The sequence below is a fragment of the Gracilinanus agilis genome, chromosome 2, assembly GCF_016433145.1.
Source record: "Gracilinanus agilis isolate LMUSP501 chromosome 2, AgileGrace, whole genome shotgun sequence".
NCBI classification, from domain to species: Eukaryota; Metazoa; Chordata; class Mammalia; order Didelphimorphia; family Didelphidae; genus Gracilinanus; species Gracilinanus agilis.
Genome location: NC_058131.1, coordinates 543,070,352 through 543,097,676, shown reverse-complemented (window position 1 = coordinate 543,097,676; position 27,325 = coordinate 543,070,352). Strand labels below are relative to the sequence as shown.

At 35.2% G+C, this 27,325-nt stretch overlaps 1 protein-coding gene across 2 annotated transcripts in view; it reads right to left on the bottom strand.

Moving 5' to 3' along the window:
* LEO1 (LEO1 homolog, Paf1/RNA polymerase II complex component) overlaps positions 1-27,325 on the bottom strand; it is a 55,228-nt gene that overhangs the window by 12,875 nt on the left and 15,028 nt on the right. For both annotated transcript variants that reach the window (XM_044662237.1, XM_044662239.1), the window contains exons 2-10: positions 25,361-26,119; positions 22,312-22,419; positions 20,854-20,948; positions 17,776-17,921; positions 13,935-14,019; positions 9,327-9,421; positions 8,430-8,564; positions 2,462-2,597; positions 83-269 (exon numbers count right to left, since the gene is read on the bottom strand). In XM_044662237.1, coding sequence (XP_044518172.1) covers positions 83-269; positions 2,462-2,597; positions 8,430-8,564; positions 9,327-9,421; positions 13,935-14,019; positions 17,776-17,921; positions 20,854-20,948; positions 22,312-22,419; positions 25,361-26,119 — 1,746 coding nt within the window. The remainder of the gene's footprint in view (positions 1-82; positions 270-2,461; positions 2,598-8,429; positions 8,565-9,326; positions 9,422-13,934; positions 14,020-17,775; positions 17,922-20,853; positions 20,949-22,311; positions 22,420-25,360; positions 26,120-27,325) is intronic.

The following is a 27,325-nucleotide window of genomic DNA, read 5'->3' as shown; positions in this document are numbered from 1 at the left end:
TAAAATGCCAAAATTAAATTTCAATTAAAAATTAAATTAAATTTCAATTCATTTAGTTTCATCTAAAACATCTAAAACTCACCTCTTATGCCACCTTTATATCTGTTTTTAATAGCTGCCAGACTAATCGACTCTTCTCCCTCATCTTCTTCATCATAACGATCTGGTTCTAAATAGTTTGCACTAAGTCCTCGCTGATGTTGTTTCTCTCGCATTCTTCGCTGCTGAGATTCTCTACGAATGGAAGCTCTCAACCGTTCCTCCTCTTTCTGTCAAGGAAATCAGATATCATTAGTTGACTAAATACATTACAAATAATGAGGTTTGTTTATTTCTGAGCTCTTAAAAGTCTTTTTTTCTTCCTGTTAATAAAGCCATTTTTTCTGTTCATTAAACCAAATATCAAGATTATTTTTCTTTAATCACAGAAATAAGGGAAATATAAAGAGGTAAGTGAAATATATTACTCATCTAGACTGGAAAGAACCTACACAGCAATATTCTTCAGGAATTCTTTGGCAGGTACAGATTCCTCTGGAGCTGCTAGTTGTCTCCCAAGTTAAGGCTGAGTCCAATAAAGATAGCAACATACAATAGATTCCCAAAGCTTATCCTTGAAGCAGAGGTGGTCATTTTTAGCCATACTAGAGCATCAGATGCACTGATATGAGATTTATCTATCTAGAAACTACAAACTGATCATAAGTCTGGGCCCTTCAATTCACATATGTCATTCCAGCTAAGAGTCACTAGTAATGGGAAACACAGGTATTTAATTACAATATTAAGCTTTATTTTCACTCCATTAATAGTTGCAGTGGTTGAATTCTTGAGAACTAAGAGGTATCTACATGTGTCTTATTCTCCACAGCATTTCCCTTCCTTTTTCACCTAGTGGGAGCCAGTTTATGTAAGTACAAGTCCATTATTACACTAAATTAAAAATAAATATATATTTTTTTGATTAAGCAGAATTTAGTTGTACTAAAAACCATCTAAAAAATTATACCTCAATTTCAAGACTTGGGGACAAACTAGATAAATTACAGTTTAACAATTAAAAATCCCTACCAAAGCTACTCTGAAAAATAAGGGAAAGAGGGACAAGCTAGAACAAGGAAAAGAAAATTCCAAGATAATCAATCATATGCCATTTACTTTTATCTATCTATCATTACTCCTGCATGGATTCTATCCTACTTTCAGAAGGTTACAGTGAAAACTTGGGATTTTATGACCAATTCCAGATAAGGAAAACTATGGATCTGCATGTTGATTTCATAGGCAATATCTGGCTTGGCTGAACCTGCCACTGGGGACAAAGTAGGAGGACTCAACAAAAAGGCAGGTATCCAAGAGAATAAAAATGACAAAGTTGGCAGAGGGAGAGAGAACCAGCAAACTAAGCTGACAATGAGACTGGAGGCAGGGTGCCTTAGCACCTGGCCAAATCCTTCCTCTTCTTTTTCCTGCAAAACTCTCCCAAAAAAGGACAGAAGCTCTACAGAAAACATAGCTGAGAAATAAATGACAAACATGACTGTCAGAGGGAGAGAGTAAGAAAGAAGACTGAATGTTTGTAACACTGTATTCTGCTTATCAGAAAAGATAAGCTAGCACCACAATACCACCTAACTCTGTCTCTTGAGTGTAACTTACAAGACAATTTGTGCCCCCATTTATGAATTCTACAAATTTGGAATTCTGAAAAGTATACCATCATAAATTAATCTAATACATTCCAAACACCAACTAATTACAATAATTAGTCTTGAACTAGGCATCATTCCACCTATGGTCTCCACTGTATCTCATCCACTACATAATGAGACTCTCTACCATTATTTAATTTTATTTTTATCACCTTCTTTTCCAACCACTTCTCACATGTATCTCACAAACAAACAACCAGGAAGTCATCTTTAATCACAAAGAATTTTAAAAGATTTTTAAAGCAGTTTAGCAAAATAAATCAACACAGCAACAATGTGACCATTTGAGGGATTCTTCATACAAAGTAACCCATCTCTGATAGAAATTGCAAAATTCTATCCCACCCAAAGTCTCCCTTCTGCAATGAAAAAAAGGAGCATTTTCTTAATTCCTTCCAATATTCTCAGTTCTTCAACCCTTTTGATCTGACTTTATAATCAGATGCTAAAGTGATCTAAATGGCTATGCCTATCAAAATGCCTTTTCAACTGCATCATAAAATGTGCAACTGAATAACTGCTGATATTACCTCAGCAAAAACCTGAATCAAACTTTTTTTTAAAGTAACCGGAGTTCTACTTTGCTACCATCACCACTGCTGTCATTATTACCACTCTTTCCATGCTTAGGGATTTCTGATCATATGAGCAGACAACAATTATGACATCGGCCAGCTAAGGAGAAAATAAATAAAAATATCACTTTTAATGAATCTTTATTCATGGGAAAAACCTAAGGCAAGAAGTACCTTAATCATTTCTGTACGCTGACATTCTGGATCACGACCAGCCATGGGTAAGATTCTAATTTTCTGTGTCTTTGAACATCTATCAGCAAGTGACAGGGTCATCTTCCTATGTGTGGCACTGTCTGTAGAATGAGGTCTGTCAGAAAATGAGCAAAAATGTATTACTGTTTAGCAAATCTGTCTGAAAGCTAATCATCAATATTTACTATATGAACATATTTGTGAAAATTAACAAACTGCAAAATAAATTCCATTCTATAAGTTTGAATAAAGAAGCAGTTTCTAAATGTTTTCTATTGCTTAGTATATTCATAAATTTCTAAATCTGTTTTGGCCCTGAGGGTAGGGAAGGAGAAGAACTTCTGTTCCATATGCCCTAAAGACAACTGAGTAGAGGAAGTAAAGTGGAGGGATTCCTGGAAAGGGAGGCATGAAATAGTTGGATTTTTTTTTAAGTGTACACAATTATGATAATCAAGATGGAGAAAGGATTGAAAAATAACAAAGATGGTTTAGATGCTAGCAGATTGAGATAAGGAAGAACAGAATATCTCTGAAAGACACATTAAGAAAAGCATTTCAGAAGTCCTAAGAAATTCATTGTAAAGTTCTAAAAGAAGGTCTGGATAAGACAACATGATATAGTAAAAAGAACAAAAGACTGGAACCAGAAACCTCAGTTGGAATTGCAGCTGTACAGTCACTTGCATGATGACCACAGACAACTCAATCCCACTCACACTTAATTGTCTATTCAAAAATTCAATAATTCATTAAGCTCCTACCATATGGAACACACTGTTAAGCAAACCTTTAAAAAGGCAGACCCAACTGTCAAGGAGAACACATTCAATATATAAGCTTTCTAAGACATGACAACTCATTTGGCATCTGATGAAATAAATAAGGAAGAGAAAAAGGTCAAAGACGAAGCTAAGGTTTTAAGCCTAATGATTAGTAGAATGCCATTATAAATGATATTAATATATGCTATTATAAGTATATATATACACATATATATATATATATAAAATAAATATATGCTATTAATAACACAATGGTATAGTATGATACTAGTTACTGAATAGAGTGACAGAGAGCCAAGTCTTGCAACTAGGAAGACCTGGATTTCAGTTCCTCCTCTGATACAAGCTGGCTACAAGCACAAAATAAGTTGTATAAGAGTTACCCCATCTGTATTGCTGGAGGAAGTTCCTTAATAAGGAATTACTATACCAAAGAAATCATAGATTTGGATTAAATCAATCAAAAACAACAATAATAAAAGCTGACATTTACATAGCATTTTAATGTTTATAGGATGCTTAACATTGATAGCTTTTGATTTCCACGCCAAACCTGAGGTGATATATTATTGTACCTGTTTAATGAGGAAATAGACTCAGAGAGGTACAGTGATTTGCCTATGATTCCACAGCTATTAAGTTCATTTGAATAACTTAGGAGGAGGGGCCACTTTGGGAGTCAAGATGATGAATTCAGTTTAGGGTTTACTTCAGAATTCAAGTTATCAGTAGAACACTAACATGGAGATGTTCAAAAGTCATCTGGGAGAGATTTAGGATTGGAGTTCAGGAAGAGAAACTGAGGCTGGATATAAATAAGGGTGAGAATGAATGTAGGATTTGGGAGTCCCCTTTGATAATACAGAAAGCCAATGATCCAGTGAAGGAAATCAGATAAATGAGAGAAAAACCAGGAGAGCCAAGTCAAATGAGTTTCTAAAAGGCTACAATGGTCACTAGTGTCAAAACCTACATAAACATCAAAGAGAATGAGGTCAGATAAAGAATTTTTGGTCTTGGCAATTAGGTCATTAATGATTTGGGACAGAATTCTTTTAGTAAAAGAATGAGATTCAAAGCCAGAAAGGAAACAATTTAGGACAAAGAATAAGATAGCCTAGACCAGAGGTGTCCACTTAATTTGAAAATACTTAACAAAGTAAATATACAAAACAAATAGATAATATTAATTTGTGTTTTTTAGGCCAAGACAGGCCAGCAGGGGTCCATTTTTATTTGCGTTTAATGCCAATGACATAGACTACTCCTAGATCAATAAAAATAAAGGAGAAAAAGGGTATAGGACAATGGTTTGAAGAGATGCCAAAGGAAATGCTTAAAAGGATAGAAATATCTGAGAATATGTTTGTAGGAAGAAGGGAAGAGGGTGGATGATTAAAAGGATAAACTCACATAGAGGAAAGAATGTAAAATGAGGGAGTTGAACTATATCACACTTATCAGATTTAATATCCTATCATCTTTTATATTATTTATTGACCTAGGTATACTTGTTTGCCATGACACACAAATGAGGTCTTCACATTATATCTGAGTAACTCAACAAAAAGGAAAACAAATACTATGCCAAGTATTGTTATCCTTCTATGCAAGCTAAACAAGCTTACACACACCTTAAGGTACTATATAACAAATATTAGTTATTAATGTCACAAGAATTCCTTTTCCCAATATATTTTATCATTTCACAGTCATAAATGAACATTAAGAATAAGGGATAGGTACTGGACCTGTGATTTCAATGAAATAAGAGAACTTTTCCCAACATAAATTAGCATTTCCCCTGAAACCTAGAGTTTTTGAGAATTGTCTAGAGTGGAGATATCAGTACCAACCAGATTAAAATGTAATGGGAAATATTTAGCAAACTAAATAAAAAATACAATTGAATTCTCCATCATTGATCTAATGTACTGAGAGAAGTTAAGTTCTGCGGGGTCACACACATGTTTCAAAGGCAGGGCTTGACTAGAGCCTTCTCACTTTGAGATTATCCAATATGATGTCACACTGTCTCTTATGTGAAGAGAATAATTTTTAGGAAATACAACATTCAATAATTTCTTATCTGTAGGAGCAGGAAACAAGAACCTACTTTTTTGGACACCCAAAGAAAGAGCAAGCAAGGCTACTGAATCCTGCTGCTACATTTGATAGATCTGAGGCATACAATTTTTAATCTTCCTCTACAATCTGTAATATCTCGGGCCATATTTCTTAATGCTACCCTTTCTTCTCCTTACCATAATATATGGAAGGGAATGGAATAGGCCTTTATAGAATGCATATTATGTGCCAGGCACACAGAAGGAACATGCTATGTTATACATACATGTCCTCTCTTCTCTCTTTCCTTTTCTTTTATTAAGGATTTTTGTGTATGGTTTTTGAGTTGAAGCATGAAGCCCACTTTATTCAGATGGCTAATGTGCCACAGGATGAGTGGAGGTGAAGGTTAAATACTGTCAAAGGAAAAAAACTATAAAGAACTTAGCTTTAGTATAGCTCTCCTCTCACCAAATACAATGTAAATAATTGTCAAGTTATTTATTAGTGATCAAGCAACCAAAGGAAGCACCTATGAACAGTAGTATTCATTATGTAACAAAATAACTGGGTCAGCAGTATAATACTACAGGCCATCTGCCAGAATAAGGATTGTGTTATATAAAGGACTGGTATATATTTAGTGGGTACATTTTGTAAAAGCTCACCGAATATAATGGCCAGGACCTGCACAGAGTCTTATACCTACATAAGAAATCTTTATTGAATTGAGTTGTTGAATTAAAAACAGAAAAGCCACTAGCTATCCTCCATATTCCTCCAGAAACAGTGCTAGGTACTGAGAAAACTCTCAAGATGATTATATCCTGTCAGGGGGGACAACACGTACATAAATGCAAAAACATACAAGATAAATAAAAGTCCATTAAGGGAGAAAAGAGACTAATGGTGGCAGTGAACAGAAAGGGCCTCATTTATTAGAAAGTGGCACTTAAACTGAGGGCTGAAGGAAGGGAAGGATTCTAAAAGGCAGAAGGCAGAAGGGAATGTATCCAGGCATGAAGGACAATCTGTGCAAAGGCACAGATGGAAGATGTAGTATTGTGTAGGAGGAACAACAACAGGGCCAGTCTGGCTACATTTGAGAGTGTGTGAAGTGAAGTAATGCACAATAAGTCCTTTACACACCAAATAGAGAAATTTGCATTTACTCCTCAAATCCACTGAAGACAGGAGGGCGACAAGGTTAGACCTGTACTTTAGGAATAATACTTCTGCAGCTTTGTGGAGGCTAAACTGGAATGAACAACTTGAAACAAATAAACCATTAGGAGACTATTGTAAGAGTCCAGGCAACAGGTAATAACAGTCTTAACAAGAATCAGAATCATATGAGCAGAGAAGAATAGACCGAAGCAAGAGTTATTTTTGAGGTAAAATTGAAAAGAACTGGCAAATAACTAGATATAGTATAAGGAAGAGGAAAAAAACATGGATGACTTTGAGTTGCAAACTTGGATGAATATTTAAAATAAATATATAGCAATAAAAAACAATTTTGAAGATTTATTACATATAGCTACACAAAGATAAATTAGGAACAATGGATGAAAGTTTCTGTGAAGCAAAGTTCAGTTAAATATTTCAATCAATCAACATACAATTAAGTGCCTAATATGTCCTGGGCATCATGGTGGGCACTGGAGATAAAAAATATAATAAATGAAATTATCTCTATACTCTATAGGAGGAATATGAGAAATGAGAAAGCATACACACATAAGTATATATAGATATTAAGTATATTTGCATACATATGTAAGTAGTATATACACATATTATATAGACAGTGTATATCTACAAAGATATACACTTAATTATAGCTAGAATAAATATGAATAGAACAAAGTAAATAAATATAATGTAGTTAAATAAAAGGTAGTTGGAGAGTAAGAACAGTAACAGTTGAGGAGCTCTGGTGTAGAAAGTGGTACTTGAGCTGCCTTTTGAAGAAAGAAAAGAATTCTATGAAGCAGAGGTGTGGAGAAAATGGTCTGGGGGACACCTAGTGCAAAGGGATGGATAGAAGAGACAAATGTCAACAGTCAGAAGGCCAGCTTGCTGTGAACACAGATTGGGGGAGGAGAGAGTAATGTCCAGTAAGACTAGAAAGATATCTTAGGGCCCCATTGTGAAGGGCTTTATAGATAAACAGAGGAGTCAATATTGGTTGCTGGAAGTAAGAAGCCTCTGTAGCTGACTGAGTAGAGGGGATCACATGGACAAATGGAACAGAATCACTTTGGCAGCCATGTACACAATGCTTGAAACAGGGAGAATCTTGAAGTCAAGAGACCAATTAAGAAGGTCTATAATAATCTAGGCAAGATGTTACTGAACTAAGGTGATAGTTCTGTGAACAGAGAGAAGGGGTGAGACTGAGAGACATTAAGGAGGTAGAAACAGTAAGAGATGGAAACTGACTAGATAGGAAGGGTGAGAAGAAGTGAGGAATTAAAAGAAACTCTCTAGATTGCAAATATTAACATATTAGTAATCTGGATATTGAATGAGTCAGACACTTCCCAGAAGAGGAAGGCTGGAAGGTTTCAAAAGAAATAGGAAGGCCTGGAAGAGAAAAACATTGAGGGGAAAAGATAATGAGCTTAGTTTGAATTTGAGATATATCTGGGGATAATAAAGTCTGAAATGTCCAATAGGCAATTAGGGATGTAGTACTGAAACATGAAAGAGAGAACGGGACTGGATATATATTTCTATGAATCATCTTCATAGAGATAGTTAATCTCATGGGAACTGATAGATTACCAAGAGTGAAAAGGGGGTGGGGGGAGGGTGGGCAAAGAGCCTAGAAAATAGCATTAGGGAACATCCATAGTTAGAGGGAGTAATATGGATAATGAGCCAGCAAAGGAGATTGAGAAGTGGTCAGGCAGGAAGAAGAAATGGGAGAAAGTAATGTCATGAGAACCCAGAGAGAAAAGAGTATCCAGGAAAGTGTGATCAATAGCATCAAATGCAACAGATAAGTCAAAAAGGATTAAGACTGAGAAAAAAAACAAAAACATCTAATTTGGCAGTTTATAGATTACTGGTACTATATGAATATTTACCTGAAGGTTAGTTTTGTCTTGAAAACAGCTTGTCCCTGAAGACCAGTACCTTGTCTTATAAACAGATGATTATGATCCCCTTGTAATGGTGCTTTGTAGACATCAAAAACTTCATTGCCTAGATGAAGTGACATGCTTAGGAAGGAAAAAATACTGAGCATGTTAGCAATGTGGATATTTAATGAGTCATACAAAATTCTTCCTTCTTTTTTCATTTAAAACATAAAAGTGCCTGATATTAGAGAAAATAAACCTTCCTTCACTTTATAGGTAAGAGATGAGGCACATGGAGTATTTGATGATTCTGTCAGATCAGCTAATAAATTAGTTTTACTGAACTGATTTGGGGAATATATTCAGAAATGAAAGTGATGTAAAGACAACAAGCGCTCTCAAAAATCTTTTAAAAGTAACAACACTAGCAACATATAATTCAGAAAGGAACAAAAATAGAATAAAATAAGACAGTATGAAAAATTAAGCTATTGCTGGGAAATGTAAAAAGCTAAAAAAATCTATTCTTTCAATTAGAACATAATTTATCTGAGATTTTCCCAAGACTATTAATATATTAATAACAGTTTCCAAAAATACTAAGAGGCAATTAGTGTTACATCAGTAGGTGATCTTTATGTGCTCTGGCCAAAATGGAAAGTGGCATTTTATTGTCATCATAATTAAAGATGTATCACAAACTCACCCTCCTCTCCACTTATTTTTACAATAACTTGTGAAAAATTAAGACCTAGATGCTGAACAAATTCTTGGTTAAATTTGGCTATATTCCCCATTCAAAGATTCTACCCCATCTAACATTTCAGTCTTCTGGGCCCCATCCCTCTGTATTTCAAAACCTTTCTTTCGCTTATTGAAAACAGAATGTTAATCTCAACTAACCTTCCATCTGACCACTTAACAATTCGAGCATTACTTTCACGAATATCATTTCCTTCTTCATCCCTCCTCATTCGCCACCGTATAGTGTTCTCTACCTGTTTAAAAAATATAATATATGTATATAATACATATGTACACACACACAAACACACATGCACACACAACATACGCGTGCACGTGCACACACACATATTTTCTCTCTCTCTCTCTCTCTGTCTCTGTCTCTTTCTCTCTGTCTCTCTCTGAAGCCAGATTTTAAAAAATTATTGTCCTTGTCTTCCCACCTACCAAAGAAAAGCATAATCATAAAGTAGTGTAAAGAATACATGGGTTTGTTGATCAGGAGACACAATTCTGCCATGAACTAATTATAGTTAATGACCTGAGGTAAATCATTTAATCTCTGCCTTATTTTCTCATTTGCAAAAAAGAAGATAATGCTGCCAAGATCTACCACACAGGTTTACTTTGGGCAAAGCTCTCTGTAAACCCTAAATAGATATATAAATTAGTTATCATTCATATTTAAGAGAAATAGCAGATACACAATCTGTCAATAACAAGTGGCAAATAACTTCTCCCTATCCTGGCTTGGCAAATGAGGCAAAACCATATTCCCTAATGTTCAATAATCAATCATTAATAAACACATCTGAATAAGAGCTTCCAATACATAATATAAAGACTATTACATGCAGGTGTTCCTACCACCACCTAGATAAAACACAGCAGCCTTTCTGGGAGGTTCTGTTTAACCTGCCACTGCCTTTATAGATAAAATTCTAACAGCCCTTATCATAAGTCCTCTCCTCCCTTCTTTTTTCCTTCCCACAAAAATCACAGTAGCCAGGCAATCAAAAAAAAAAAAAATTCAAAGTAGTGGTAGTTACTCTTGTCTTCCTTCCCCAAACAAAAAAACTTGAAATATATGCATATACTAGTATGAACAAAGAACAAAAAAAACCTGACATATTAAACTGTGTGCACTATGTTAAAAACACTACTGTGGAATTACAAAACAAATTAGGTGTTGGCTTTCACATTTAAAAATGACAGTATTAGCAGGATATACTCAATTCTTTCTTCATTAAAAGGTACCAGTTCTATATATGCTATTCTATTTGAAGACAAAGATGTACATATATACATTTAATAATGTAAATAAATGACACATAGAAATTATTGCCAAAGCCTTTCCTGTTAATGTTCAATTCGGGATCTGCACACATTGTTTCTTACTCATTGATCGGTTAACTTTATAGCCAGAGAAAGTGCCTGAGTTTTTATGCAGACCTAAATTTAACTGATCTACTTTTTAATGTCAAAGAGAAATTAAAGTTTCTTATTTTTCATGAAATACCAAGGTTTTGAACTTTTAAAAATTCTGAGTTACACATAGGTGCTCAAGATGGTACTAAGGTTTGGGATGAAAAAAATTGAGGGAAAATGTCAATTTTCAAAAAAAAAAGTGAGTGTCTGAGATTTTATGGTCTAACAAATAAAAAACATACAACTAAGAAATATCATGAAAAATAGGAAAAGGAAAGAGCAAAAATTAGAGGAAAAGGCAAACAATTGATAGGCCTATTAGAGTGGATCAAAGGCAATCAAAACAAGGAAGAGTAGCTATTAAAAAATGGGAACAGTTGAAAAAACAATAGGGACTAAGAAAGAGAATCAATAAACCAATGAAATATCATTAATATTTTATAAATTAGAAAACATTATAGCCAGACATAAAAATATTCAGTGCTAATAAGAACTTATGTGTTCTCAAGGAAAAAAATTAGGCCAAGAGTCAAGAAGAAATTTAAATATCAGCTGGTAATTGTTAAGCCTTGGGCAAAAGTCCCTTAACTAACCAGTGGAAATGTGCATCGGCCATGGGGGGGGGGGGAGGGAGGAAGAGTGGAGGTGTGTAACCATGTTAAAAATGAATATTAATAGATGTTTAAAATATAAAAAATAAAATAAAAAAAGTCCCTTAACTTCTTTTGACCTTCATTTTTTAATCTGAAAAATAGGAATGTTTCTATCTGATCTTATAAACCAAAATAATACTAATACACAGAAACGTCAATATAATGTTATCCTTACATTTTGAGGCCCTTTCTAACAAAGTCCTTTAGGTATCTGAGTATTAAACCCACTTGGGCAAGCTTCAGGATAACTTTGCCCCATAATGAATTCTGCTCTAAAAGAGAACTTTTTGTCAAAAGAGAAGAGTTTTGTCAATTCTACCCTGTCAATAACTCTCATGAGTATCTCCTGCTCTTCCCGTGACATGATAGATAGCCCAGTCAAATCCTTATCACCTCTAGTGATACAGTCTCTCCACAGTCTAATTAATCTTTCTTGGCCCTGGCTCCCTATCTCCTCTAATATAAAACACATATGCCTCATTGTGAGCATTTTTGGCCATCAGCCACCTGGCTCCATTCAGGTTTCCTAGGCTTATTACCTCTTCTGTACTCTACTTTGCAGGCATTCTAGACTACCAAGCTATTCCCTGGAATTCCAGTATGCATTTGTGCAATCTATCCCCAAAGCATTCCAAATGGAATCTATCTCTACTCCAGGCTATTCTTCAAATAGATGTCAAAATGATTTTCCTAAAGCACAGATCTGACCATATCAGTCCCCTGCTCAATAAACTCCAGTGGTTCCCTATTAACCTCTGAGGCAAAATACGAATTCTTTTATTTGGCTTTTAAAGTATTTCACAACCAATCACCCATCTATCTTTCCAGCCTCATCATGTATTACCTTGCTTTCTACACTCTATAGTTACTCAAATTAATCCTCTTCTTGTTCCTCACACATCATAGCCTCTGTGTCTTTGAACCAACTCCCATATCTGCAATAGCTTCTCTCCTGTGCTTCCTTCAAGACTCGGGTCAAGTACTACTTTCTATGTGAAACTTTTCCTAATCCTCACCAGGTGCTAGTATCCTCCCTTCCTAAACTACCTTGCAATTATTTCCTACTTACTCTATATGAATATATGTATAGGTACATGTTGTCTTCCTTGGCAGAACATAACATTCCTTGATAGCAGGGACTGCTTCACTTTTGTCATTCTCTACCTCTTAGACCAGTGATGAGCAAACTTTTTAAAAAGGGGGCCAAAGGAAAGGAAATGCTCATCTGTCAGTCTGTTTCTAAGGCAACTCTTTCAAAGTTTCATCGTATTGTATCCTACTCATTGTATTCATCAGATTAAGAATAATGTCGTGCTGCTGAATAGAACATTTCAGGGAGCCACATCTGGCCCGGGGGGCCATAATTTGCCCATCACTGTCTTAGACCCTTCCTTTAATTTCAAGTCTCAGTTTAGTTGCTACCTCTGTGAAGGTCCCTGACTTCCTCAGCAGTTAATACTTTCTCCTTTTTTTAATTATTTTATTTACTTATCTGTGTCCTACCAATAGAATAAATAAGCTCCAAAGACTTCTTCATTTTGTCTTTATAACCCCAGGATCTGGCACATAGTAGAAAAAAGGGACCTTTAAGATAATGTAGTACAACTCCTTGACTTTATAGTTAAGGAATGTGAGGTCTATAGAGATTAAATGATTTCTTCAAGGTTTCAACTAGCAAATAATAGAGCTAGAATTCAAACTTGAGTCTTCTGACACTAAATCCAGCACTCTTTCCACTGACTGGACTCCAGGAACCTGAAACTTAAGAGTGGCAAAACTCTTCATGGTTCATATTCCAAATCAGCTTAAGATAATTTGCAAAAATGTGGACACTTTTTAAAAGTCGTATGTATAGGAAACACTACAGATTATAGTAGTGCAGTTTCAAATATCTGAAGTCTAACCTGACAACCTATTATAAGCTTAAAAATGTCTCCTGCTAGCTAATGCCATCCCAGTCTCACAGACTAAATGTTCAGTCTTCTAGGTTAAAAGGCTAATCAGCACTTCTTTTTAATTGAAGATTATGAGAGCTATACAAGGTACCTCAAGTTTTAGTACAGTTTTAAGCTCTGTGGTTTAAACTTATTGACCTCTATAGCTTCAAACTACCCTAAGACTTTTGGGACACCCTGTATGATATTAGATGTAAATGAGAACTGAGGACTTAATTAGAGGTTCTTTCATCATGTAATTAAAGGCATTGAGAGAAAGGGAGGACTTTAGAAACATGGCACTATCCAAAGTATTATATATAGGAAACAAAGGTGTCTGAACATGACTGTGTATCATCCACAGAATCAAATTCAAATCAGTAACAAACACTGAGCACCTACAATGTATAAGAAATTTTAAGACTTACCTATTTCAGATAGATAGCTAGAATACATTCCCTGGGAATGGGTACTGAAGGAAATGTCTATCAACTTATCTATAAGAAAGTCAAGAAACTATTACTGCAAATAAGTGTAACAACTGTGATACTTGGACAGAAAAATGATATTATCTTCTATCAAAAGAAATGTTTCCTTCAATCAATATCAAAATCAAATCAATAATTATTGATTCTCTTCTGATTTACCTGCTTGACACAGACACTCAACTTAAAAAGAAATTCTCCAGTTATTGCATGTCCTACTTAATGAAAGGGATTCAAAAACTACAAAAAAAGAATACATGATAGTACCTTAAGCTTTAACCTGGTTCTACCTTCTTCATCAAGCATCTCTTCATCTTCAAATTCATCTTCATAATACTGAGGATCAAAAGGTCTACAAATGGACAAAAATATCATTTGATGTCAGTCATATTTAGTATGTTACAGAAGAATTCTTTAGTAAAATACATAAACATTTTTAAACATATAGACTAGGTACCTTCAGAAATAATTTAATAGTTTAAATTATTATGTCATATTGGAATTTTGTGCTAATACATATTACTTGAAATAAATTCCATATATAATGATTTAGAATACTCTTTTTTCCTAGATATTCTTTTTTTTCTATGTCTTCCAGCATATAGACCATAGGTAACAGTAATCTAATAGTGAACTGAATTTGAGAAAATCCATCATGTTGAATTGCCCAGAGTTTAGGTTTCACTTAAAAATAATATTAATACTGTTTTAGTGGTCCAAAACTAGAGAAGAAAGAACTGAATTAGAGTTTCTAAAGTTGATCCTTTCATGATATTTATTTTTAGCTTACTTAGTGAATTGTCCTATAACTTTTTTTTTTCTCCTTTAGGTCTTACACTTGTCATTAATACTTTCAATTAGTTTTGATATCTAACACATAAGAAATTAACAAATTATGTGAAATAATAATATATTCAAATTTAAGCACATCACGCTTATGTTCTTTATTATGCCCACTTTTTCCAGTGTTTCACCAATGCTGACTATTAAATGAAACACTGTTTAATATTCAGTTGTATAAATAGTTCATTTTATGTCTACCTTATCTTCTTCCTTTTAATTGGCAAGGTGGAGAAAAATCCATTTCAATGTTTTTATTTTGTACAGATGTTTTATATACTGAAAATATGAAGTAAAATAAAATGAAAATAGCAAAATTCAAACAGTTACATGATGAAATTCAGCAACATAGGAAAGTGTAAGGCAATGTATTTGGGAGGGAAATAAGTACATAAAATGATGGAATGGGAGACAAAGAAGGAACCAGGGATTCATGAAAGATTGGTTCCATTAAAAAAACAAAATTTTGACCATCATCAAAACAAACCAGAATACACTACTAGGTCTGTATCCCAAAGATTAAAAAAAAAAAAAGGAGAAAGGATCTATTTGTGCAAAAATATTTATAGCTACTTCCATTTGGCTTTATCAAGGTAAAATAAACTTTTATATAGGATAACAGGAATATTATTCTATTAACAGGTACTCCTACGAACTTGAGCAACTTCCAATACAAAAGGCTAAGAAGTAGCCAGTTTTAGAACTATCATTTAACCAAAATTAAAAGATGAACTTAAATAAATTCTGAGCTACTCTTAAAAAATAGTCTTCTCAACAGTCACCTCTAACTTATCTGATAATCAAAGAGCAAAAAGGATAACCCAATCAACCTTTATATGGATCATCAGTGATTGGTACTCTTCTAATTATATAGCTCCATTCTTTATTCTGGCTAAATACATGATGAGTTGGAGACAGGAAACTTTAATGGAACACAAAGGATATCCTTTGTACATCAATCAGCATTCCTGGCAGCAAGAAGAGATTACAAAACGTATTTGGGTATTAGAAGGAAATACCTGGAATTGCTCAGATAACATTAGAAAAATTATGTCTGGCACAATGCTGAAAATGCAAATCACAAATGGTTATTCAGTTATTTCAATCATGTCGAACTCTTCTGATCCCATTAGGAGTTTTCTAAACAAAGATATTGGAGTAATTTGCCATTTCCTTCTCCAACTGATTTTACAGATAAGAAACTAGGGTCAACAGGATGATATGACTTGATCAGGGCATACAGTTAGGAAGAGTTGAGGTCAGATTGGAACTCAGGAAGATGAGTTTTCCTGACTCCAGGGCCAGTAGTCTATCCACTGCACCACTTAGCTGCCCAAAATATACAAACTAGTAAGTAGTTTATTTAATTCTACTCAATAGCCCTACCTAACAAATGATATGGTTTCATATTAAAATTTTCTAAAAAAGCTTTAGAAGGATATCTTATATTTTAACTATAAAAATATGAGATATTGTTTAAAAATGTATCCAACTACATAAGGAACAAAAAAAATGCTTTTTCTACTCTAAAAGGTTTGTTCTGAAAGTAAAACTTTAAAAAAGGAACACACACATACATTTTATCTAATTTCCTCCTATCTTATTTTGAATGATGTCACTTTCATTCAAGCTTGGATAGAAAAAAGATTCATTTGCCCTACCTGTTACACCTTCATAATTCAATCTGAAGTATTTCAGAATAATTTTAGTAATTTTCCTTTGGGATTGATCTTTACTAAGAAGAGAGATTAGTTAAAACTCAAAACTCAATTTAAAAACATTAACTCTTGTCAAAAAGAGAATTTTGCAACAATTTTCCTGAAAGGCTTTGAAAAGGTTTGAAAAACCCCCTCTGAGGTTGGTTGGTTTATGGTTAGAACAGGGTAAAAAAGGAAAATTAGCTTCACTTTCTTCTGACCACAGGCTGGGAAATGCCTAGCATTGGTCACAAGGAAGAGCACTAAGAGGCTGAATAAATTGCTAAACCCACTAAAAAAAAATTCTAAAAGAGCACCCCATAGTAATCAAATTGTATCACATAGCTTCAAACACAAAGGATGCTGCCCTTTAAAAAGTCAGTCAATAAATATTTAAGAAGCAGCTACTACGGGCCAAGCACTGCTGGAAACAATAAGGAAGGAAAACAAGAACTTGTATTGAGGAACTGGTAACCTAATGGAGGAAACAACATGTAAATACAAACAAGCTATATAATGGATAAACTCAATACTCAACAGAGAGAAGGCATCAGAATTAAAAGGCATTGGGAAAGGCTTCTAGTGGAAGGTAAGATTTTAGCTAGGACTTGAAGGAAGCCAGAGAAGCCAGAATGCAGAGGTGAGGAAAAAGAGAATTTCAGGCATGGGAGAAGCAAGCAAAAAATGTCAGAAGATGAAATATCCTATTCCAGTGAAGGGCAAACTTTTTAAAGGACAAAGGAAAGGAAATGCTCATCTGTCAGTCTGTTTCTAAGGCAACTCTTTCGAAGTTTCATTGTATTGTATCCTACTCATTGTATTCATCAGATTAGGAATAATGTCATGAGGCAAGAGAGAACAGTTCAGGGGGCCACATCTGGCCCGGGAGCAGTAGTTTGCCCATCACTGCCCTGTTCAATTAACAAGGCCTGTGTCATTAGGTGGAAGAGTATGTGGTAGAGAATAAGACCAGAAACCGGGGTGGGAGGAAGGCTGGAAAAAAGGCAGATTAGAAAGTGCTCTGAATGTCAATCAGAATTTTATATTTGAACCCAGTGGTTGGAAGTTTACTGAGCAGGTAGGTGGCATAATCAAATCTGTGCTTTAAGAGGACTGCTTTGACAATTAAATGGAGGCTGGAATGGAGTGGAGGAGCTTTTGTGGTAGACAGACCTACAGACTATATATAACAACAATCCGGGGATGAACTCATACAGGTCTGCACCAGGGTGGTAGAAGTGTCAGAGGAGAGAAAGGAGTCTATAAGAGAGATGTCCCAAAGGTAAAAATGACAAGTCTTGGAAACAGATTAGACATGGGAGGTAGGGGGAGGTTGAAAATCAAGAATTAAAGATGACATCTAGATTATAAGCCTACGTGACTGGGATTTCTAAAATCACTTATAGTCAAGACTTCAAAATTATAAATTATTTTTACTAATGTGGTATAGCAACTTAATCATTAATTACGATGTAACAGAAATTTCCCTAAAAATTTTAAAACAAGAAAAAAATAGCAGCATCTCAGAAGTGCTGTTTCACTATTAGAAAATCTATAATTAGGGACATTACCTGGGTTCCACACTGAGAAAGTTGGGCAGTTTGACAAAATACAAGTCATTTCCTAAATCAGTGTTTACTTTGGGTATTTCCACTTCTATTCTGGTCTCGGGAATAGGTTCTTCTTCCTGCTGCTCCTGAGGCAACCCATTTTCATCCTAGTAAAGAAATTATGGAACTGAAGAACTGAAAAGGACATCAATCAAAGATCATCTAAGACCACTGGTCAGATGTACACAGAGAAAAAGCAAATATATGATGCACTGCAAAGGAACCACAGAAAACAGTAAAATTTTTGGTCCTTCAATTGCTTCTGTTTGTAAGAGGATTAAAAACAGTGAAGAACAGATTTATTTTTATTCATCTTGCATAAAATACTCAAACTTGAAAAAAAATCAACAACTAATTATGTTAATGAGGCTTAATTAAATGAGCACTGAAAATCTCTAGATCCAGATCTGAGTTAGGGAAATGCTTAGGTCCTCATAGTAATGATGTTAATAACAAACATTCAAGTAGCACTTTTGCAATTTTGCAATGTACTTGACAAACAATCTCATTTGATCCTCACAAAACCAAGGAAAGAAGGCACAGCATTGTGCATATTTTACAGATGAGGAAACCAAGGCAAAGAGCTGATGTGATTTGCAAGTATGTGAGACAATATTCAAACTCAAGTTTGTCTGACTGCAAGTTCAGTATTGTGCTTCCCACTACCTCATACTACCTCTTTCAGACATGGCCTATTAAGATTTGCTGCATCTGTCTACATATAGGAATATGACACTGATGGACAACTCTAAAATGCTGGATAGCTTCCTTCTAGAAGTGATGCTCCTTTTCCTCTCTGCATGTTTCTTTTAGTGTAAACAAAATGCGACTGTTTTTAACATATATATCTTGTCTGTTTCCTTATTTGTTTTAAAGGGTATCAAGTTAATGTTGCTGAAATGAATGAAACCTTAACTACAAGAGTAAAATGTATCTACAAACAAAATATAGCATAACAAACTTCACAATGTCCCAATTCACATTTGTTTAAAAAAAGAGTGAGAATATATTTGATTAAACTGCCTCAAGTAAAAGAGATAATTTGCTCACTAGCCTCCTGTGTCTGTAGGTAACCACTAGGCTTTTCCCATACCAGGCAAGATAACAACAAAAATAATAATAACTGGCATTTATATGCACATAGCACTTTAAGGTTTGCAAAGTGCTTTATAAATATGATCTCATTGATCCTAACAATAAAACTGGGGAAAAGTGGTATTATTACCCCTCCAAAAAAATTTACAGGTGAGGAAACTGAAGCAGTTAAAGGTTAAATGACTTGCCCAGTGTCACACCACTAACAGGTATCTGAGGTGAGATTTAAACTCAAGTCTTCCTGAATCCGGATCCAACATTCTATCTGTTGTGCCACCTAGTTCCCTCATTTTCCTCACAGAAACCTAATGTGTATTCTTGGAGATTCAAGAGACCCAAATGTGAGAAAACCTCCACTTTCTTCTATAGCCTATCTCCAACTATTACTGTGAGTCTGTGAGGAATCCTTACTTTCACCAGAAGAGTAACAATGGTGAAAGAAGGCAAATAACAGAATCAAGATTCATGGCAAACAGTGTCATGGAAGAATTCCTAATATAGAATCCTTTAGGGGGCAGCTAGGTAGCTCGGTGCATTGAGAGCCACACCTAGAAATGGGAGGTCCTAGGTTCAAATCTATAAGAAATGAGAGTCAGCTGACCAATGTTAGGGATGGAGGGGGAGAGAGAATCTATGAGGTGAGACTCTCTTCTAACTCTCCCCTCCTGCCGAATATAGACTGCCGAGACTTCGAGGGGGTGTCACCCCGAAACTGGGTGACCTGGATGGTCGTGCCGCCCCACAGAAGTTGGGGATGAGGCTTCTCTGTAAGATGAGGTATTGGGTAACCCAATCTGATTCTGAATGAGGGCAGGGTTCACGCAAGCCTCCCCCGAGTCCAGTCAACTTCAAAGAGGGTGGTCTGGCTCCAAAATGGAGGCAGCTACACCAGCTGTGATTCCCCTCCTCCTCGTTGTCTCTCAGGCACTCTGGAATGCTATCTGACTAATGAATGGCTTTTATTAATCACAATTCAGGGATTGGGGAAAGGAGTGAAGGGCAGAGGGATTTGGGGTGTGCTCTTCTCTATTCCTAAGGAGTCCATCACTCAGGTGGGAACCCTTGGGATTCCCACTCCTAAGCGTCTCCTCCCGCCTCTTCTCCTTCAGATTCTATTTCTATCCCTTCCTATAATTGCAAGTCAAACCGGAAAGGGTCTCTCAGCAAGGTTGGGAAATGGGGGAAGGAGCCTAAGAGATCACTCCCAAAATGGAGTCCCAAAACTTAGTTAACTCGTTGAAGTCTTACTGGGTGAGAAGTGATGGGATGCCTTTGACCAGGGAATCAGGGTATCAATGTCCAAAGAAAGACCCTCAGGAAGCCCTCAGGACCAGATCTGAACTAAGATGTTCTCCTCCTCTCTCCCAGTCCTCTACCAGAAGTTCTTCCTCGCCCTCCTCCTCTGGAGAATTACCCAGAATCCTCTCTCTGGTCCCAACTGTCAGTAACTGTCACCAAAGGGCCTTCTTCTGGCTCTTTTTGTCCCATCCCCCATCCTTACAAATCTGGCCTCAGACACTTCCCAGCTGTGTGACCCTGGGCAAGTCACTTGACCCCCATTGCCTAGCCCTTACCACTCTTCTGCCTTGGAGCCAATACACAGTATTGACTCCAAGACGGAAGGTAAGGGTTTAAAAAAAAAATCCTTTATATAGATTCACATCCTTAACAGAGTTAAATTCTGTACATCAAAAATCATTTCCCACTTTTAAATAGTAATTGGTGAGAAACAAAAAGCCTCTCCCTACCTGAGGGATAGAACTTTCTAATCTCTAAACCAGGACCCACACAGTCCTGGCCCCTGAGTTTTGCACCACTTTCCACATCACTGGCAGTAAGGCCAGATCTACCTAACATCCAAGAATATTTACTGGTTTATTATCATAAGATGAGATGACCTTTACTTTTAATAATGGTTTCAGTTCAGAATGTGTATTTACTCACAATGGGCTGTCCTGGAGTGGGTGGTTTGTCTTCCCCATCACTCCCTGAAGAAATGTCATCTGCACCTCCAAATAGATCCATGGCTTCACTATTATCTTCAGTGAATGAAAAAAAAATACAACACTTTCCTATAACTAAAGTTATATGGAACATAACTCATATTAACATATATATAGATATTTGCTTTATACACAAGTCTGTCCAAACCACATGAAGGATCCCCTAGATTTTTGCAAAAATTATCAAGGAGGCAGCCAACTAAAGTTGGTTTATTGTCAAGTCAACATTTATTTAGTACCTACTATGTACCATGCACTGTACCAAAGCAATTTATATGTGGTGATAGAAAGAAAGGGAAGAAAAGGTGCCTACTTTCAAATTCACAGTTTAATAGGCAAACAGCTAAGTACAACCAAGTTATATATAGTTCTTTCATCCTTCAATGGAGATTATACAGGGATCTGATAATACCTAGCCTCAATAAAGAGGAGAAAGACTAAACAGGTAGGAAACAAAAATTGCAAAGTAATAACAACCAATATTTGTAGAGAAGTTTGAAGTTAGCAGAGTGCTAAATTTATAATAATCCTACAACGTAGATGGTACTAGAATTAGCTCCACAATTTACAGATAAAAAAACTGAAGCTAGCAAAGTTATGATTTACCTATGCTCACCTAATATGACTAGATTTATCATCTCATTTAATCTCTACAACTCTTTGAGTTGGACTGGGCAGATAACTCCATTTTTTTTTTCAAATAAGGAACTTGAGGCCCCCAAAAGAGAAATAATAAAGCTAGTCAGTAGGAGAACCAATACTCTTGACAAAAATCTCATGAATCTTTGTTCTAAGCTCTTTGTTACACCGTGCTATTGCTTGTATGCTGCCAGTTCCACTTCTAATTAGAGCTCTAAGTTCATAGCAGTATTTCACGACAACAGATTTTACATAAAGTTGAACCTCATACTCCTTCAACTAGTGCTTTAAAGAGCAGCTAAACTTTCAATCAATCAACAAGCATTAAGTGTTTGCTATGTGCTACGCACTAGTCTAAGCACTAGGGAAAAAAACAGTGAGTGAAAAGTTCCTTCCCCCAAGGAGCTTACATTCTAATGCAGTAATTGTGCACATATTTTACACATATATAAGGAATATACCCAAAATTAATACAAGGCAGTTTTGGGAGGGGAAGGAGTGTCCAGAGTAAACTTAGCTTCTTAAATTATGTCCACTAACATATTAATCAAAATTATTTAGTGTTAGTTTTATTATCCTGAATAATGCACCAAGAGAATATTTAAAACAGAAAAGGGGGAGGGGAATCATGGAATCATGGAACCATGGAAAAATATTCTAAACCAATTAATTAAATAAAAGTTTTCAATAAAAAAATAAAGATAACATGGCTCCACTAAAAAAATAATTATTTAAAAATTAAAAAAAAAACAAAGATTACCTTTTTGTCCTTCTTCATTATCACTTTCAGCTTCTGAATCAGAAGCTATTGCTTTCTTTCGCTTCATTCGTAAAACTTCATCCTCACTGTCACTGCCTCTTGCAGATTCTACAGAAAGTACAATTAGGACTTCACTATTTAAAAAAAACACTTCTCAGTTTTAAGCTAAATCACTTTAAAAACAACTTAGATAAGCATTTTAATTAGAATGAAATTCAATGGAAGGAAAATAATGACTATTCCTACTTATGACCAACTTTATACAAGAAGTTTAATTTCTTTTATTTTTAACCCTTACTTTCTGTCTTAGAACCAATACTAAGTACTGGTTCCAAAGCAGAAGAGTGGTAAGCACTAGGCAATTGAGGTTAAGTGTCACACAGTTAGGATTAGATTTGAACCCAGGATTTCCCATTTCCAGGCCTGGCTTTCAATCTACTGGGCCTTTCTATCTACAGCTGTCATGTTAATTTCATTTTAATACCACTTTCCTAGAGCTATTTATTTATGCAAGAGGAATAGTTCAATACTTCAAACAATGCATAATTTAATGTATACATTTTAACCAATGAAGATAATAATCCTTTCACACCCTTAACAGGTGGTAGGTGGCTTCATGAGCTGCAAAGGGCCAAATTTCTGATGAAAACTCCCTCCAGATATAGCAAAGCTGAAAGATGATAATCTTTCATTAGGCCCACATACAAAGCTTCTTCCTTTTATGCTCTGGTGACAAAACCTTTGAGAAATCAGTATCACTTCCATATAAAAATATCATTCTCAATCTTATAAGAGTAAGACTTCAAAAAATAATTTCATTTATTTTGTTAATTTTGATGGGGAAAATGGACTAGCAAATGTTTACTTTAAATAAACCAACCTTAAAACCAAAAGGACCAGAATTTAAGAATACCCTAAAGGGCCATACTATGTTAGTGTGACTAGTATAAATATCCAAAACATAAAGTAGGATGAAATTTTTTATTTCAAAATAAAAATTATAATATTTTTCAGTCAGCAGACATACCTGGTCCTTCTAGCATTAAAATGCTTTATTTGTATAAATTTTAGGATGAAAACTTTTTAGGACAAATAACAGAACAATAAAACACTCCTTTTCCATTTAGTTACTTTCTGATAAATACAAATTGTCCTCTCCACCCACCCAAGGAAGTCAATTTTTTTTAAAAGAAAGAACTTCAAATAGATTCAAGTATTTACAGCTGTACTTTCACAGTAGCAAAGAAATGGAAACAAAGTATATTTGATTAGGAAATGATTAAAGAGGTTGTGGCATGTGAATATAATGGAACATTATTGCATTATTTAAAGAAAGGTATATCTGATAAAGAGCAAGAGAAGATGCATGAACAAAGTGAAGTAAGCAAGACCATGAAAATAATATACATAACGACTACAATTGAACAATCAATAAAATAATCAAAAGTGAATACTGTGAAATTCTCATAATTAAGGTTGGCCCCAGGGAAGACCATAAAAATGCATCTCCCCCTCCTTTATTTGCAGGAAATGATAATACATAAACCGCTGGACTCCACTTATAGACTGGATTAGTTTTGCTGAATCTTTTTTTTTAATTCTTTATTTTAATGGAAGACTCTGGAAGGAGGGAAGGTTGAAATATTGATAACATAAAATGAGCAAAATAATATTTTTAAAATATATTTACTGCTCTTTTCACATTTATATTTGTATAAGCATCTTCTTGAATGTTTTTGCCAAATCAAAGACATTGTTATAGTAAGATGATGATTCAATTAATTAATATAAATCATATTCATAATCTATATGATTCAGACCTAAAACAGAGGCTTTACAGCTTAGCACTTATGAAAAAGCATCTTTGTCATAAAGGAAAAAGTCAGCAGGCATTAAAAGGCATATACAGTGCACTGCCTTTTTTCCTCTCAGCTCTTGAATCTTTTCCCAGTGGAAATTTTGCTTTGGTGGATAATTTGGGAGTTAAAGTTCATTTTTCTAGTGGCAATTTGAGGTATTTAAGAGTAGCTACTGTCTGACAGCCAAAGAATTGTAAATAACTCAAATTAAAACTTGTCTTCTTCTTAATGTACAAATAACAAAATCAGATCATTTCCTTATTAAAAAATAACTATTCCATAAACATAAGGGGAAAGTCCTTTTTGTGAAGATTCACTATAGCTACAGGACACTTGCCAACAGCTCTGAAATAAAACTAAGTAGTGTAGTGAATAGAGTGCTGGACCGGAAGTCAAGAAGACTTGAACTCAAATCTAGGCTTAGACACTTACTAGCTGTATGATCCTGAGCAAGTCACTTAACTTCTGCTTGCCTCAGTTTTCCAATTGGTAAAAGAAGGATGATAATGGCACAATACCTCTCAGGGAAGTAATGAGGATAAAATAACATAATAGTTTTAAAACTTAGCATAGTACCTGGCACATAATGCATAATTAATTTCTTCCTTGATACCATTTCTTTTTAATAAGATTTGTCTAAAATGAGCTTTAAACTATAAAGCATACTATATCTCTAATCAGTAAATATTACCAAATAAGGAGAATAATATCATGTTTACTACAAGTATTGTTCTTCATTAATTATTCTCACTTTGGGGACATAAGGTATCTCCTTTTAAGAATATTAATCAACTTCCCTCAGACCATATTTAGTCAGTATTTCCTAGATAAGCACTTTCTTCAATAAACATTACTAACTTAGCTTTATGATCATCTCTTTCAACTCTGTCTTATTGCAATCTTACATGGTGACCTATGGAAAATGGAACAAATGCCACTTCACAGCTCCTTCCCTATTAAAAATCTCCTCCCAACACTTATCTTAAAGACTTCTTACTACTCTATCAGATCTTTTTAAATGGAAAAAAGAATGACATATTAAAAGCTTCTAGATGAAAAATAAGAAGGCTAGATTAGAAAAGATTGGGTTAAAGAAATGGAGGAGAAAAACAAGGATGGGCAAGTCAGGCCACAATGTACATAATTATACTTCTAATTAACATTCTACTCATCACAAATAATTTACCCACCTGATTTATGATCTTGTTCCTCTTCATCATCTGAATGCCTACGCTCTTCATCAGAGACCTGTGGCCTTTCATCATCAGAATTTTGTATTTTCTCCTCATCAGAGACCTGTGGCCTCTCTTCATCATCAGAATTCTGCAGTTTCTCATCATCATTGTCAGATGCTGCTGGTCGTTCATCATCAGAATTGGCCATCTTCTCTTCTTCAGAGAGCTGTAGTCTGTCATCATCTGAAATCTGAGGCCTCTCATCATCATCTGTGTTCTGCATTTTCTCATCTTCATCCGAATTCTGTAGTTTATCATCATCAGAAATCTGTGGCCTCTCATCATCAGAATTTTGAATTTTCTCATCATCTGACTGATCACTCTTATCTTCTCTATCCCACTTTTCATCATCTGAATGTGCTTTTTCAGAACCTTCAGCCTCTGACTGATGGCTACCTCCATCTGATCTATGGTCTCCATCTTCATCCTCATGAGGAGCTTCTGATCCACTGTGTTGATCAATATCTGACTGGTCATTTTCTTCATGGTCAGAATGGCCAGAAACCTCTGATCGATTGTCTGATCTTTCAGAGTGATTATCACTCGCACTATGATGAGAAAGTCCCTCATCTTCACTATCATCACCAAACAGTTCCTTGTTACTTGGCTTTACTGAATCTTCTCTATCATCTCCATCACTGTCACTTCCAGAGGGATTACTACCAGAGGCAGCATTCTCATGATCAGAATCAGATCCAGATTCAGAATCAGAATCTAAGAAATTAAAAAATTATATACATTTTATTATACCAGCAAACATAAGCAAATCTAAAAACCAAAATTCATTCAAATACCTTTTCTTCTTTTCATGAGTCCTGAAACATCTATGAGTTATTAGGGCAGAGCCACAATGACAAAACAGAAAGAAAAAAAAATAAAGGTACAGTGAGCTCCATCCCTTCTCCAAATAAAAACTTCTTCAAACAGGTCTAGAAAATATACTAGACCAATTCTTGATTGGGAAATCTAAGGAAAAAAATTATAGTGTTTTTTTTTTTCATTCCAAGTCAGTAAAGAGAACCAGACAGAAAGGTCTGGGGAAACTGGGGCTGGAGTTGTGACAAGAGCACTGCATATTAGCTTAGTAAAGCCTATGCAATAGGCAGGAGGAGGTCCTAGATCCAAAACTTGTGTAGGGTTCAGGAACAGGTAGCAATTGGCAACTCTGTCACTTATAGACCAGTTCTGGGTTACAGATCCAGGGCAAACAGAGGACATGCTACTAGTTATTAAGGTCCAATGTTAGAAGCAGTCATGAGATCTAAGTTGTTAACCAAGCAAGAAGTAACAAGTTTTGAAAAAAGCAGTAGCTATGTGTCTTGGATGCCAGAAGAGGAGTGAGGTCTTAGTTCCAGCTCCCAGCCCAGTGAAAAGCCTGAAAAAGAATAACCAGGGTAGGAATTCCACACCAAAGGAAGGTCTAAAACTGTCAATGTGGACAGCAGAGCTTTCCAGCTGGCTGATAGTGGCTGAGGCTAGCAGCAACCTACTAAAACTCCAAATGTGGCAAGCCCATAGGTCTATATTTCTCAGACCCAAACCCAGGATAGAAATTTGCAGAGACCAGACCAAAAGAGCAGTAATCAGATTTTCCCTGCATCACAACATTTTGGGAGGACTGCAGGTTTCTAGCCCAAGTTATCCCCAAGATCCTGTAGAAACACATTACTCATTACCCCAAGAAAACAGCAGCAGGACCAACCTAAATATTCCTTTCAGAAGTACATAGAGCCTGGCCCAAATATAAAGTTCAAAGTTAGAAGGTAAACTGAGAAAATAAGCAAGCAAATAAACAAAAAAATAATAATCCCACCAGAAAAAGCTATCATGGTGATAGAGACTCTAAAGACACAAAGAAGAGAATCACTCCAAAACATCTACAAACAAACAAAAAAAGTCAAAGTAAAACATAAATAAGAA